The sequence below is a fragment of the Polyodon spathula genome, chromosome 6, assembly GCF_017654505.1.
Source record: "Polyodon spathula isolate WHYD16114869_AA chromosome 6, ASM1765450v1, whole genome shotgun sequence".
NCBI lineage: Eukaryota > Metazoa > Chordata > Actinopteri > Acipenseriformes > Polyodontidae > Polyodon > Polyodon spathula.
In genome coordinates, this window is record NC_054539.1 from 70,835,388 (window position 1) to 70,849,656 (window position 14,269).

The 14,269-nt window shown below is 35.6% G+C and overlaps 1 protein-coding gene across 3 annotated transcripts; it reads left to right on the forward strand.

Annotated features, from left to right (window-relative positions):
- Positions 1-549: 549 nt before the first annotated feature.
- Positions 550-12,717, forward strand: ankef1a (ankyrin repeat and EF-hand domain containing 1a). 3 transcript variants are annotated; one of them, XM_041251645.1, is made up of 11 exons: positions 550-779; positions 2,431-2,484; positions 4,892-5,289; positions 6,484-6,683; positions 6,987-7,136; positions 7,544-7,667; positions 7,867-8,695; positions 9,077-9,303; positions 9,874-10,022; positions 10,491-10,634; positions 11,946-12,717. In XM_041251645.1, exons 3-11 carry the CDS (start codon positions 4,938-4,940, stop codon positions 12,096-12,098), a joined length of 2,328 nt encoding a protein of 775 aa, XP_041107579.1. In that variant the 5' UTR covers positions 550-779; positions 2,431-2,484; positions 4,892-4,937; the 3' UTR covers positions 12,099-12,717. The 3 variants fall into 3 exon arrangements, with proteins under 3 accessions (XP_041107579.1, XP_041107578.1, XP_041107580.1); XM_041251644.1 differs by lacking the exon at positions 2,431-2,484; XM_041251646.1 differs by lacking the exons at positions 550-779; positions 2,431-2,484 and having other exon boundaries at positions 4,592-5,289.
- Positions 12,718-14,269: the final 1,552 nt, after the last annotated feature.

Consider the following 14,269-nt stretch of genomic DNA (forward strand, 5'->3'; position numbering starts at 1 on the left):
CTTCAAGCCAACTGTCCATTCTCACTGGGAGCACTGAGAGAGAACACAGGGACCCTGCAAACCCTGTGTATCAACAATCTAGCTGAGCCAAACGAATGCAGGCAAAAAAAGACAGTAATCCGAAATGAAACACGTTTTTTAGTTTTGATGAGTATTATTTTGAAACAAATTAAATTACAGTAATTCAACATATTTCAGTGAATTGTCATATCCACTTTTCCGATACGGTACTCTTATGAATCACACGGTGCCATTGGTAGTCTGCCAACCAAATCAGTTTCTGGTTTGCTTCCAGTCTTCTCTGGCAAAACAAAACAACCGCGCAGACAGAGCTTCGCCCTAACCCTGACGCAATATTGCTTTACACAAATTGCCGTAACCCTAAACATACAGATGAAATTCCACACGAGTTGTATTACTATTGGTAATCAAATCAGTCTGCTCCCTTCCTCTAATCAAGATCAAGCACCCACACCAAGTCTTCCGTTCCTTAAGAACTGCCCAGCATTCCCTCCCACGTGATTTCACATTCTGTTGCTAAGGAAACAGTCCTGTAGCGTCTCTCTGCTACAAATCTAACGCACTGTCTACGCTGGCTGCTCTGCCAGGATACAAAGTTGTTTTTTTTTTTATTGTTTTTTTCTTGTGTGCAAGCTTGTTTAATAATTCCATCGTACAGGGAGGTTATATAGTTTGACTATTATGTTTTTGCACACGATTTATTTCCGACTAAAAAGCAGAAACTTGTGTGATATTCCTAAAAGAATTTTCCAGCGAAGGTATGTTGGGGCTATTTATTTACTTATTAATGTGTTTGATTTGGGCCGAAGAATGAATTGTATTATTATTATTATTATTATTATTATTATTATTATTATTATTATTATTATTATTAATAATAATAATAATAATAATAATAATAATAATAATAATAATAATAATAATACTTTAAAAATTTAAACACACTTGTTTGATGTTTGTAAGATTTACAAGTTATTCTGAATCTCAACCTATATCACCGCCTAAAACAAATAAATGATGTTTTGAAGTAATACAGCAATATCAAGTGCAAATGTGGGTAGGTATTTAGGCAGGTTTGTTTAACATAGTCTGATGTTATTCTTTAAACTTGCTACTTTTAAAACTGTTCATTGTTTGTACTTGCTTTTCCTAGTGTCTAAGTTTCCTTTTACTTTTCAGGAAGTAAAGACAGTCTGACTCCTGATAAAAGAATGTCATTATTGTGGATTTTCTTGCTTTTAGAAAGCAGACTTGTTAACTATATACAGTTGTAGTCAAAAGTTTACATACTCCAATGGAAATGTATAATTTCTAGAAATTTCTCGCAAGCAAAGAATTGTAGGGAAAATATTTTGTAGCAAGTTTTGCTTTTGTGGATGAGTTAAAAAAAAAAGTTACAAGAAATAAAATTATTTATTAAATTTGCAAAACTCCAAAAAATGCTAATTCAGAAGTATTCATTGTAGAATTTACAAATTAAAGTTTGTTTTCTGACTTCTCTCTTTCGTGCATCCATAAGTAGAAATAATTGTTATTCTGAACTCTGTTGTAAATTTCAACAAATATGCTTTGTTAGATACAGTAGAGCACACCTTATAATAGAATCAACAAGACAATACAATGTTTGAATTAATATAGGCTTCCTTTATGACATCACCCCTTTTTTCTTAACCTATCAAATAATGTGATTACATACTGCTGAAAGTTTTACAGGCCTCCTATCAACCAGTAATATAGTATTTTCTACAAGGTGCTGGAAATTGCAATGTGATAATGCAGAACCTAATTCTAGAAAAGTCTAGAAAATGGTGAATATTCTTAGAGGTTATGTACATTATTATAGGTGAACATTCTTAGAGGTTATGTACATTATTATAGGTGAACATTCTTAGAGAGTATAAAAGGGTTAGGCATAGGGTGACTGCTGCCATTACCAATAAGTCAATGTGGGAAAAAGTAAAGAGCTATCTGAAGACCTTAGGCAGAAAATTATGTGGGGTGCGTTTTCACTGGCCATTTTTAGGACGGCTTTGGGTCTTTTTTCTGCAGTGTAAACGCGCACGGCCGAGTAAAGACGTGGCTCAGTGCCAGCTTAGATCCGTCAGAAAGGCAATGTCAACTCACCAGACTTTAGCACGGCTCACGCATGACGGGAGTGCCGCTCGGCTCCTCCCCCATGGAATTTAAACAAGAAAAAGCTGCAGAGCCATTGCAGTGTCACAAAAAGAGAAGCACAACTGATACACAAGCATCCTGAAGATTTGAATTTATTAACTGTTTATATTGGGGAGTATTTGTAAATATCTACGTTTTATAATTAAGTTCTCATCAAAAATGAACATACCCCAAATTTCTATAAATTGGCCTATGTAAACTTTTGACGGTAACTTTTTTTGCTTTGTTAAACAGGTGCAGACACCAGTGGACGTCAAAGAAACAAAAGTGTAATATTTGAGTATATCGGTGAGAATTATTAAAATAAAATGCTGTCAAAATAATTTTATGCAAAAACTATCCTGGGTTGCATTTTTCCCAGTTATTTTATTATAAACCACTTAGCTATTGGTTTAGTTTCAAACACACTTTAACACACGGTCTTGTTGTTGTTTGTTTTTATTGTTATTTAAATAAATATTTGATTGTATCAATGATTAGCTTAAAAACACAGAGTAGTTTTGGAATTTCTTTTTTGTACAATTTTGTTTTGTTTGTTTTTGACAACTGCAGCATTAGCTGGGGAGAGCAAGAAAGCAGAGCTGTCATAGTGCTGTGGGGCGAAACTGAAATTCAGAGTGCACTCTAAGAGGAAACACGAAATAAATACATATACCGAGAAATAGCTGTAGGTCTGGCGAAAGATCTGTGCAACCCCCTCTCTGCGCTTTTTGATTATAGTTGTTCTGTTACACAATTATTTTTACATGTTATGTTATAAGTTTTAAATAAAGAATAATTTGCGGTCCCCGAAATGTTTTGAATAATTATAAACAATTTATATAATGTACTTATATAACAAATTATTATTATTATTATTATTATTATTATTATTATTATTATTATTATTATTATTATTATTATTATTATTATTATTATTATTATTATTATTTGCAGTAGTAGTATTTGTAACAAGGCTAATTTGAAAAAAAATTATTTGTTAACTGCAGTTGTATACAGCAAATGTTTTTTTCTCTGGTATTCCTGTGGCTGCTTAGCCTACTTTAACTAAAAATAAAAGACACAAACAATTATGTATATATACAAGGTTAGATAATATTGGTGAAGAAACAGAATAGAGTTCTTTTGAAAACTTTGTTATTACAGTAATAACAAAAAATGTACTTATCTTACTCAAGGTGAAATCCTTCATATAACAAATGGGTCATTAACCACTATGTTGTGTCTAACACTGTCTAAACAAATAACCATTTTTCTCGTAGACTGCAAGATAAGTACATATTTTTTTCAAGATGAGTCCTCATAATATGAACATGACACTGTACTGTTTGTTTGTAACAGCACTCTGCCTCTTCCGCCTTTGTGGTTTGGGGAGGGGGAAACTCGTCATCCCTTCAGTGGTCGTTGTGACGTTACCAAGCACATATTGTAATTTAGATGGTATGCGCACGCATTCGGACCTAAGCCAGCTCAGTGCACAACCTCAGTGTAAACACTATGTGAAAAATGATAAGAATCTCTGCATCTGAGTATCCAATTTCAACTATTGTTTCTATTATCAGTAAGTACAATCATGGTATTGTCACAACGCTCCCTCGATCTGGAAGAAAGAAGCTTTTTTCACCAAGAACAAGTAAAAGAATTGTGAGGAAGGTTAATAACAATCTGTGATTGACTGCCAAAGACATTCAAAGTGGCTACAAGTTGGACTGGAGTTTCCATTTAAACCATAGGTCCAGTATTGCATGGTGAAGGTCTCAATGGTCGCAGGCCAAGGAAAAAACATTTTCTCTTAGGAAAATGTCAAAAGGACAATCGCTTAAAGTTTGCAAAATGGCATTTGAATGATGGATATGACTTCTGGTCAAAGGTTTTGTGGAGTGATGAAACAAAAATTGAGGTGTTTGGTCACACTGATAGTCGTTACGTTTGGAGAAAGTCTGGTGAGGAGTACAAATAAGAACACCATACCTACTGTCGAGCATGGAGGTGGTACTATCCTTCTATGGGTCTATTTTTCCTATAATCATGCCAGAAAGCTCATTGACAAATATCCTAAGCTTTTAAAAGAGGTTATTATTGCTAAAGGTGCCTCAACTAGTTATTAATTAAATTTTTCTTGTCAGGGTATAAATACTTTTGAATTAGCATTTTTGGAGTTTTGCACAAAAAAAAAACATTGAACAAAGGGTTCATGCTGTTTTTCCGTTTCCGTTTTATGGCCCTCATGCCCCCCCCCCCTTCCGATAGTGTCCTTTTGATATGCTATGCCAGAATTATTTGTTTTAGAGAAATTTCTAGAAATGATAAATTTCAATTGGGGTATGTAAAATTTTGATTGCAACTGTATATGCAGGGACACAAACGTTCTCCCCCTTATTGACACGTGTTTGCTCCTATGATCTAAAAGGCATACGCCTTCTGCAGTAAAGTATCATATAGAATATCTTTAAGCTCTCATACAGTTTAGAAAATGAAAACAAAATTAAAGAAAGGGATTGCCTTTTGGTTATACTGCTGACATTTTACAGAGAGCATTCATGTTTCCACACAGGTTAGCAAATTAAAAATAAATAAAGCCATTTTTCTAACTGTAGGTCCACACCTTAATGCATTGTTTTTAGTGCTACTGTCTTCTCTGTGTCACAGCTCAGTCATGCACTGCAGCATTCTTTTTTTTATTGTATTTATTCAGAATTCAGCACCAGCAAAAAGAAAGCTAAGTTAGACTGTCTGCCACCATGAAAAAGCCACAAACTCCAGGGAGACTGGAAGTCCTGCAGGTTTATAAGCTCCTCCAATGTGTGCGGAAAGAGGACAAGGCACAAATAGAGAAGATGGTTGGTCTTGGAGTCCCCAACCTTATCAACGCAACTGAGCCCAATGGTGGGGAAAGTGCCCTACATTTAGCCTCTGTGGCTAACAACATTGGAATGTGCAGCTTCTTACTCTCACTGGGGGCACATGCCAATGTGCAGGACTTGGGTGGCTGTACCCCTGTGATGAAAGCAGCTGAGCTGGGGCATGATACCATTGTGGAAGTACTGACCGAGGCAGGAGCGGACATGACTATAGTGGACAACGAAGGCAAAGGTACACTGTCTTGAAATATTTAGCCGTTCTATTATATTTCAGATCCCACTTAGTTAGACAAACCCAGTAAAGCTCTACATATGGGTGATGTATACTTCTTGAGCGATACTTATTTTTAGAGCGGTTTCAGAATATCACAAGCTTATGAAATCCAAGTTGTTTCAAAGTTGTTTTTATTAGACCTCTTATGTTAAAAAAAAAAAAAAAGCCAAAATTATAAATAAAAAAAAACTACAATGACTACTGTGATGAAGATAACTAATGGGGTTTTTATTGGGGCATTTATTCATTATTAGCACTACAGAATCACACACATTTATCATTGTTTTATTATTTGGATTGTGGCTGTCTAGTTGAAATGTAAAGTTGTTTCTTCTTACTTACTTACAAAATTGTCTTTCTACTTGCCCATTGTGTATTGTTTTATTTATTAACAATACTATAGAGGAGATGATTTTAGACAACATTTGTAAGATATTTAGATAGTGTTGGAAAACATGGATCGAGAATTGATTAGGAGTTTGCTATGCATGTGGACTGGCAGAGCTATACTGGTGTTCTTTTCTGAAAAGAGACTAATATTGCAGATAGCAGACTGTTTGGTTCAAATTGCATGTACTGCTAACCATTGATAGAGACGTTGCGTCTACAAACTCTTGCCCAACAATGACTGCAAGCTAACGAGGTAACAATGCTGTGGACTAGAAGGGAACAGGCTCTTAAGACTTCAGAGAGATCAAAAGAGATAATCCCACTGGCATCAAAGGGGGTCTCAAGGAGATAACAAAAGGCAGATGTATGGACCTTTTGTCTCCAGGAGTGAGAAGAATGCACTGAGTTCAGAGGTTGCCACACTAGACTACACACACAGACACACACACATTAACACTCACACAATAAATTAAATTACCTTGACCATTGGTTAAGTGTCAGAGAAAGGGGAGGTGGACCATCTATACAGAAGGGTATTTAATGTCATGCAAACATTGTAATGTTGAGTATTCTGTTTGTCCTGTACCTGGGACCAGACTCCCTGCATATTTCAATAAACCTGGCAACTGATTGAAGAAAAGGACTCTGTGCATTTTCTTGAATCTACTTAATCACCATCATTTTTTGTAAGTTACTTCAGATAGTATAGAATTTTTGCAATATTACAAACTTTTAATTGTATTTATTGTTTTATTTTTCTAGGTATTTTATTTTATTGTATTTACCCTTCCAAAAGACACCTGCGCTGTGCCCAGATTGCCCTGAAACATGGAGCTGATGTTAACAATTGTTCACTAAGAGGAAAACCTGTATTTATGGTTGCATGTGAGCAAGCTGTGAACTGTTCCACAATGTGTCTGAACATTCTAGAAAGGGAAGCTGATCCCAATGCAACTGATGAGGTAAGGGGGAAAAAAATCAGTATGTTCATTTTCGTGTTCATGACATGTAGAGAAAGATCACGTGATCTAAGGTGATCTGACAGATCTCCATCAATACACCCACTGTATTAAATCATTATTTACAGTGGTCATTTTACTAACTATGTAGCTTGATGAATGCTTTATTTTTATTTTTGAGAGAAACATAAAATCTGTGCCGAGAAGCTGGGCATGTAGAAATAGATCATGGTAACATTCCTGATTTGATTTTTGATTTTACATTTTATAACTAATCTGTGTTTTAGTTGGTTGTTTATTTTGTAGTCTACAGGTTGTACAGCATTAATGGAAGCATCAAGGGCAGGGGCAGTGGAGCTTGTTCGTGCTATCCTTCAGAGAGGGGGAAACGTCAATTCTTTAGATAAGACAAGAAATCATGCCTCTCATTTTGCAGCTGAAGGGGGCTTTTTTGAGGTGCAGTATTTACAGAGAACTCAAATTTACTGCAAAGGCACATTTCACAATTGCTTGTGTCATCTTTCTGATCAAAACTGTATGAATATATAGATAAAATATGGTATACCTGTATATGTTATTAATATAAAGTCATGTTTGTAATGCATTCCTACCAGACACACAGCAGTGTTTTTAAATCTACATGTAAGCTGTTGTAACTGTTAGAGTTTCAGGATTCAATGTTTAGTGGATTTCTCTTATAATTATAATATTCTGTAATGTTAAGAAGGGAAAAAATATTCTTTGAACGCTGGGAGGCAACAGCTGGTGATTATTAAGCTAATGCGTTTTTACTATGTCAAACGCTGAAATATAAATGTTTTTCTGACACATCAATAGAAGTAAATTTTGACTGCCTTCTACAGGTAATCCGAGTGCTTTCTGCATATAATGCTGATCTGTGTGTTGTTAACATGCAAGGAAACACACCACTTCACCCTGCTGCCAAAGGAGGGTTTGCTGATTGCTGCAAATTCTTGGCCCAGAGAGGTAGTAACAAAACTGCAATGCTACAGCATATACATTTTTTTTTTAATTTCTGATTCTCATTAAAGCCCTTTTTATCATGCTTATAAGACCTCATTCTTCATGCATATCATTGTCTGCATGCTAAAATCTTATCATGCAATGTACTATCTAGCATTCGTGCATATTTCAGTCATTAATAAAATGCATTGGGTTCTTTTAGGTTGCAATCCTAAAATCAAAAACCTGGAAGGAAGCACTGCAAGCATGGTTGCTAAAGAGAATGGGCACAAGGCCGTCATGAAAGAACTACGCAAGGCAGAAAGACTTTATGCCAAGTACGCCAAGCCTGGAGCGAAGAACCCCAACGACCCATGGGCAATAACTCTGTATGACTGGGCCCTTGAGCACGAGGCAGAGCTTCGTAGTGCTTTCGAATCTGCAGAAGAAACTGAAACTGATACTGTCTCAAAGGACAACTTTGTTGCGGTTCTTCAGGAAAAGGGGGCACCAGTGGAGCAGGAGAACATTCAAAAAATTCTGTTGGCACATGACAAGAGTCGAGAAGGGTTGATCAATATCACTGAATTCTTCAAAGGAACCAAGCTGCTGCAGAAGGCATTTCTAATGTCCTCATATGCCACCAAAAAGAAAAAAGGAAAAAAAGGCAAGAAAGGCAAGAAAAAGGGGAAGTTTTCAATCCCAATGCCAATCTGCACTGTTCCTCAGGAGATGATGTTTCGTCGGGATGATGGCGGTCCTCCCCACTTCATGATTGAAAGTTATCAGCATTATACAGATTCAAACCGGTTTGATCGGGATCACCCTCCTGGACACCCCATTGAGGACGATTCAGCGTGGTACATTGATAAACCGCAATTGTTCTACACAAATATCAATTATTGTGTAAAAACTGGGGATTTTGAATCCCTAAATCTAGCCTTTAGCCAAGGAGTACCAGTCGACGTGTTGGACAAATTCTACAAAACGCCCCTCATGTGTGCTTGTGCCCATGCAAAGTATGATGTTGCAAAATATCTTATAAGCAAAGGGTAAGATCAGTGTCCTGCGATTCTTTACGTATACTATTGGACTTATTTACATAACTTTTACAACTGTTTTAGATAAGATTTATTAATATAATCACATTTTCAAAGCATAGTTAAACCTAATTAAAAAAAAAAACAGTTTGTAAGACAGATCTTAAAGTTCTTGAATAGTTGACTGTATTTCTACTTATAATTGTGCTTGTATGAGCTTTCATTTTTATTGAAAAAATGTCCCAATTATAAACTCCTAGGAAAATCTGTTGTATATTGCAGTGCATTTAAGCTTTTTTTAGGGAAGAGAATCTCTCTCTCTCTCTCTCTCTCTCTCTCTCTCTCTCTCTCTCTCTCTCTGTATTATATGTATGTTTTTATTCTCTCTTCTAGAGCAAATGTAAATGCATGTGACCAGTTTAAGTGGACTCCACTTCATCATGCCAGTCATGCTGGGCAGCAGGATATTGTTGAACTGCTGGTAGAGTCTGGTGCTGAAATCGATGCTGCTGCAATTAATGGAGCTACTCCTCTGATGAGAGCAATAGAAAGTTGTAGGCCAGGATGTGTTGAATATTTGATCAAAGCTGGTGCAAAGGTTCAGATTCAAAACAAGCAAGGTACTGGTTCAAAGGATGTTTAAAATAATCATCAAATCAAGTAGGGACTAGGTGGCACAGCAGGCTAATTCACAAGCTTTCACCTTTGGCTGCCTCTGCTTGAGAGAGGCCTGGGATTGAATGACAAGGGGTTCAGGTCACGACTGAGGCGTGCTCACTGACAGAGCTGTGATGAGAGGGGAATGTAGTAAGAAAGAAACATACTTCTTTATCTATTTGCTAAATAACCTTCCTCCCATGCTAGTTCGTCACAAAAAACATGTTACAATTAATACTGCAATGCTGGTAATGTCAGGAAATCATGATCATAAGCACTTAATTAAGAGCATTTGGTTAAAAAAAAAAAAGCAGCAACCTTAGCATTTAATTTTAGCATTACAAATTATGCCTCTTCACCTATAAAGACCTATTGAGACTCACCATCAGCCCAGGTGACCAATCAGAAACCCATTTGTAGGAGTATAGTAAGAGAACATATTTAGCATGTTTCTGAAGATGGGACAGTTATGTTTTTTTGGGGGGTTTTTTGGTTTTTTTTTTATCCAAACACGTGCATAATTGTTTTTTCAGAGAAAAATGCAATGGACACTGCAAAGGCATATGCTGATTTTAAAATTGTCGACCTGGTGCAAGCAAAGTTTGATACTCTTCCTAAACCGAAGGACAAAAAAGGAAAAGGAAAAGCACCTGCAAAACCAAAACCAGCTGCAAAACCCAAGGTATAGACTCAAAAGCATTAATAAGAAAAACTTGAAATCCTGCAGAAACTATTGAGAGCTTTACTAGCCAACGATTCAATGCTGGAATGAAAGCACATTTGTACCAATATGGTAGCAAGAGACCATAATGGATTACTAGTGTGTAAAAGTCCATACCCTTGTCATACCATTAGTATGTCCAAGTATGAACATTGCACCATACCATTCCAGCTAACAGCCTTGTCTGTTTGGCAAGGGTTATTGCACAATGATTTCTTCAATGGAAACTTGGAATTTGTTATCCAGAATATTAGTATTGTATTTGTCTAACTCTCTCTTTCTTTGCTGGCTTCATTAACTATTGTGGTGACAAGCAGCTTCACCCAATGACTGGCGTTTCTGTTGTGCTTTACTGTGCAACTTCTCGTCACGCTGACCTTGTTAGAGTATTTTGTCTCTGTGGAGATAAATGTGCATTTGTATCAACAGGAACCAACTCCAAAACCAACTTCCCCATCATCATCAGATACAGGGTTAAAGAAACAATTTCTTTTGGAGAGTGTGACACATCAAAATGCAAGAATAGCCAGTGGAGCTACTAGGAAGATAGACATCACTTTCGTGCCAAAAACAGTATGTGTTCTCAATTTATATACCTGTAGAAACTGAGTTTCTATATGAATCAGGAACTCCTAATTACTGGATAAATTACTTGGATTACTTGCTTGGGGGGAAGAATGCACGTAGCTTGGGTGACTATCTACATGTAGGTTAAATCTACAGTGTCACTGTTTGGTGGTCCTTCCAGTAGACTTACAGTACTTTAGTGTTCTGAGCCATTAAATGCTACAATGCTTGGTGTTGATAACCTGCCCCTGGTCTTAAACAAGGTTTAAAGTCATATAAAATTGTATTAATCCAATTTAAGTAATACTGAAGGAAGCTGGTCCTTGACAACAAGTGGTCTTAACACAGCTTTATTTGCCACTGTCTGTTTTGTACTAATAAATAAGCAAATATAACATTAACATCTTGTTTTGCCTTTTAGAAAAACTTGTGAAAACATTAGTAAATTTCTTAAAACCACAAGGGGCAGAGTGTTGCACAGGGACCGGTTAAAGGCTGTTATACAGCAGACGCAGTGTGATTTTTCATCAGGCAACAAGATACTTTTGCAGCGATATAACCATACACACCTGAAGCAACACAGACAAGATGTGACAGATCAATACAACTATTACAAATTGTTATTGACAAAACTATGATCAAGGAAATTATGAGTGACTTCTCTGACAGTATTTCAGCATATATGGCAATAAGTCGTCATCATACACACCAGGCTTATCCAGCTCCTTCAGAATGGACTCCCATACATTATCTTTCATCTCTGTATCTTTGTAACTGTGATGACCTTTGTCATAAAGTATTTTTTCACAGCAAGCATTATTTTTTCCTCTGTCGCTTTGGATAATGCTTCACCCTGGTGGACACTGTGCATTGAAGATGTTCCCAGATTGCTCAATTCCTTATTTGTCGCGCAAAGAAATCACAAAAAATTATATTTATTTTGCATCGCTCCAGTGTCAACTTGGAGCCGCACCGTGTCGCCTGTCTGTCGTCTGTGGCGTGAAAGGTACTTCTCAAAAGTATAGGGTCTATTAATTTTGTCACATTGCTGCACATTTTCACTTGTTGTATTGCTTCTGGTGTGTAGCGACCTTAATTGTTAAACGGGTGCAGTTTAGACATGATTCAGAGAGATCTATTGAGACAACATGGGTGCTTTAGACTTCTAAGTTTTAAGAAGTGACTGAAACAGAAAATTATACAAAGTGAATCTAAAGAGTAAGCATACTTTAGTTAAGATACCTCTAATATTTCTCTTAAACACTGTTGTTTGTTATGTAATACGTGCATTACAGTGTATTCTTCTCTTTGCTGTAGATTTGGACTAACCAGCCAACCACGAATGACCTCATTCAAAAGAAGGAAGAACGTAGAGCTCGCCTTTCCTATGAATCGGATTTTGAGGATTTTATGATGCCATTTAAGAAGAACATTATGGAGAAATCTCTTGAATTAGGGGGTCCAGAATAATAATAATAGTAATAATAAAACAATAAATGGCTAATTGTAAAAAATCAAAATGCCACAACTATATTAAATTACTGTAGGATAACATTTTTGCAAATACTGTGCAATTATTAATGCAAAGGCAACAAATAAGCTGTGATACTTTAAAACAGGGTAAAATAATTATTTTATACTTTTTAGGAAATTATTTAAATAGAGATGACAATGTAAGCTCATTTTTTAAAGTTATTAATAAATACAATGCACCTCAGGACAACAGACACTTTACAGGCAGTAAAACACCACCAAGAAGTGTAAAATTTTATACTGTAATCTATATCCACAAGTGATAATTTCCCTCGCATGGTTTACATATTTGTCATAGTGATCAATGGATATAACAAGGAATCATACTCCATTTAAAAATGTGTTTCTTGAGGCCATGATAGTAGTCCAATGCAAAACTAATAAATATGCTAAATTATTCACAGAGCCTTGTGATGTCTGGTATGAAAGGTCTGGAATGATTAATTAATCTGTTGATTTTGATGTACTTCCCTAAGGCATAGAACTGACACATGTTGTTTTTTTATACTGTGATATAATCATTTAACAATGCCATTAAATATCACATAAAAGTAGAAGTACTTACAAAGAAGAGTGCATAACCTTGGGTGCTAGAGATATTTTAATTGAACACAGCATAAGGGCCATTCAGAACTGATCCCTGTTTAAATACTCAGGTTAATGTTAATTTTGTATTCTGTTACTGCTCTTTCTGTTTATAAAATGTTGCATTTGGTTTAGTGGTTCCGAAAAACGGGAAATACAAAAAATAATAATAAACTGACAAGTCCGCATTCATTGTCAATGAGGATCATGTAAAATAACATGATTCCTCCATAGTGTTCTGTATATAGCATGATGATTTTGATCCAGAGAGTAATGGCAAAGATGAACAGATAACAATTGAACTATGAACTGAAAATACCATTAGAAAAAGGGGAAGTGTAAAAAAGGGACATATTCTGAAAGTTATTTACTTCAAATTGTCATGTTTGCTTCTTCAAGTTGCCTGGGGAGGCAAAATGAGCTGATCCCTGGAGCCATCATTACACTTCAGCAATCAACACCAGACAGAAGGATATCTACATCATCAGATGGAAAACAATGCAAATGGATGGAGATGCAGATGGATCACATTAGTTTACTGCAAAGCTACGTCTTAGTTGGTGCTTATCTTGGCGAGAACCGAGTTCAAATCAGTATGAAGTTCAACATCTACTCCCATCTTTTGTGTGTTGAAAATTGAGTTTTACTTTATTACCCCTGAATTTAGAGGGCATTCAGCATTCATCACAAGAATTAAGCACAGTCCAGTACAGTATTCAATGTAGTTTATTGAATAAATTAACCACTCATTTTAATCCAACATACTGTAAGTGTTTATGCAACAAGGTAGTGAATATAAAAAACAGGTTGTACTGTATATACTATATGACCTTAATTGTATATGTTAATAGTGGATATTGGTAATAATACACACTGATACAGTAAAATGCATGTCATTATATATATATATATATATATATATATATATATATATATATATATATATATATATATATATATATATATATATATATATAGATAGATAGATAGATAGATAGATAGATAGATAGATATATATATATATATATAGATAGATAGATAGATAGATAGATAGATAGATAGATAGATAGATGTCTCTTCCCATCCAAACAAATGCAATAAATTGTCAATTTGCAAAATTTTAGTAAAGTCCACAAACCACTGGTTGAGCAGTTCTTCAAATTTCTCCAAATTGTTTTTCTTAACTTTAGATCAGCCTAACAATTAGAATTATTTGCTTCCAGTTGAAGTGATATATACTAGAAATGTACTGTGTATCTTTTTTATTTTACTTTGCAATTAGTCTTTTATATTTGTATCTTTCTGTCCCAATTTCATGTATTGTCATGCAGAGTTATCCACTATTCTTATTGCCTCAGTTCCTTCCTACTTCCACCAGGTGGTGGAAGCGGTCAACCGCAAGTTCACTCTCATTTTCAAACTCATGGGACCTTGGTTCAGTCATGTTATGGTTCTTAAGGAATGCTGACCTCACCAAGCGGAAGACCAAAAGTGGGGAGACTCATGCTTTATGGCTCAATGAT

Excerpts from the sequence above, each read along its gene's own strand:
- ankef1a (XM_041251645.1), top strand. The coding sequence starts at position 4,938 with ATGAAAAAGCCACAAACTCCAGGGAGACTGGAAGTCCTGCAGGTTTAT. Across the intron at positions 7,668-7,866 it reads CAAATTCTTGGCCCAGAGAG|GTTGCAATCCTAAAATCAAA; the intron begins GTAGTAACAAAA and ends GGGTTCTTTTAG. Across the intron at positions 8,696-9,076 it reads AAATATCTTATAAGCAAAGG|AGCAAATGTAAATGCATGTG; the intron begins GTAAGATCAGTG and ends TCTCTCTTCTAG.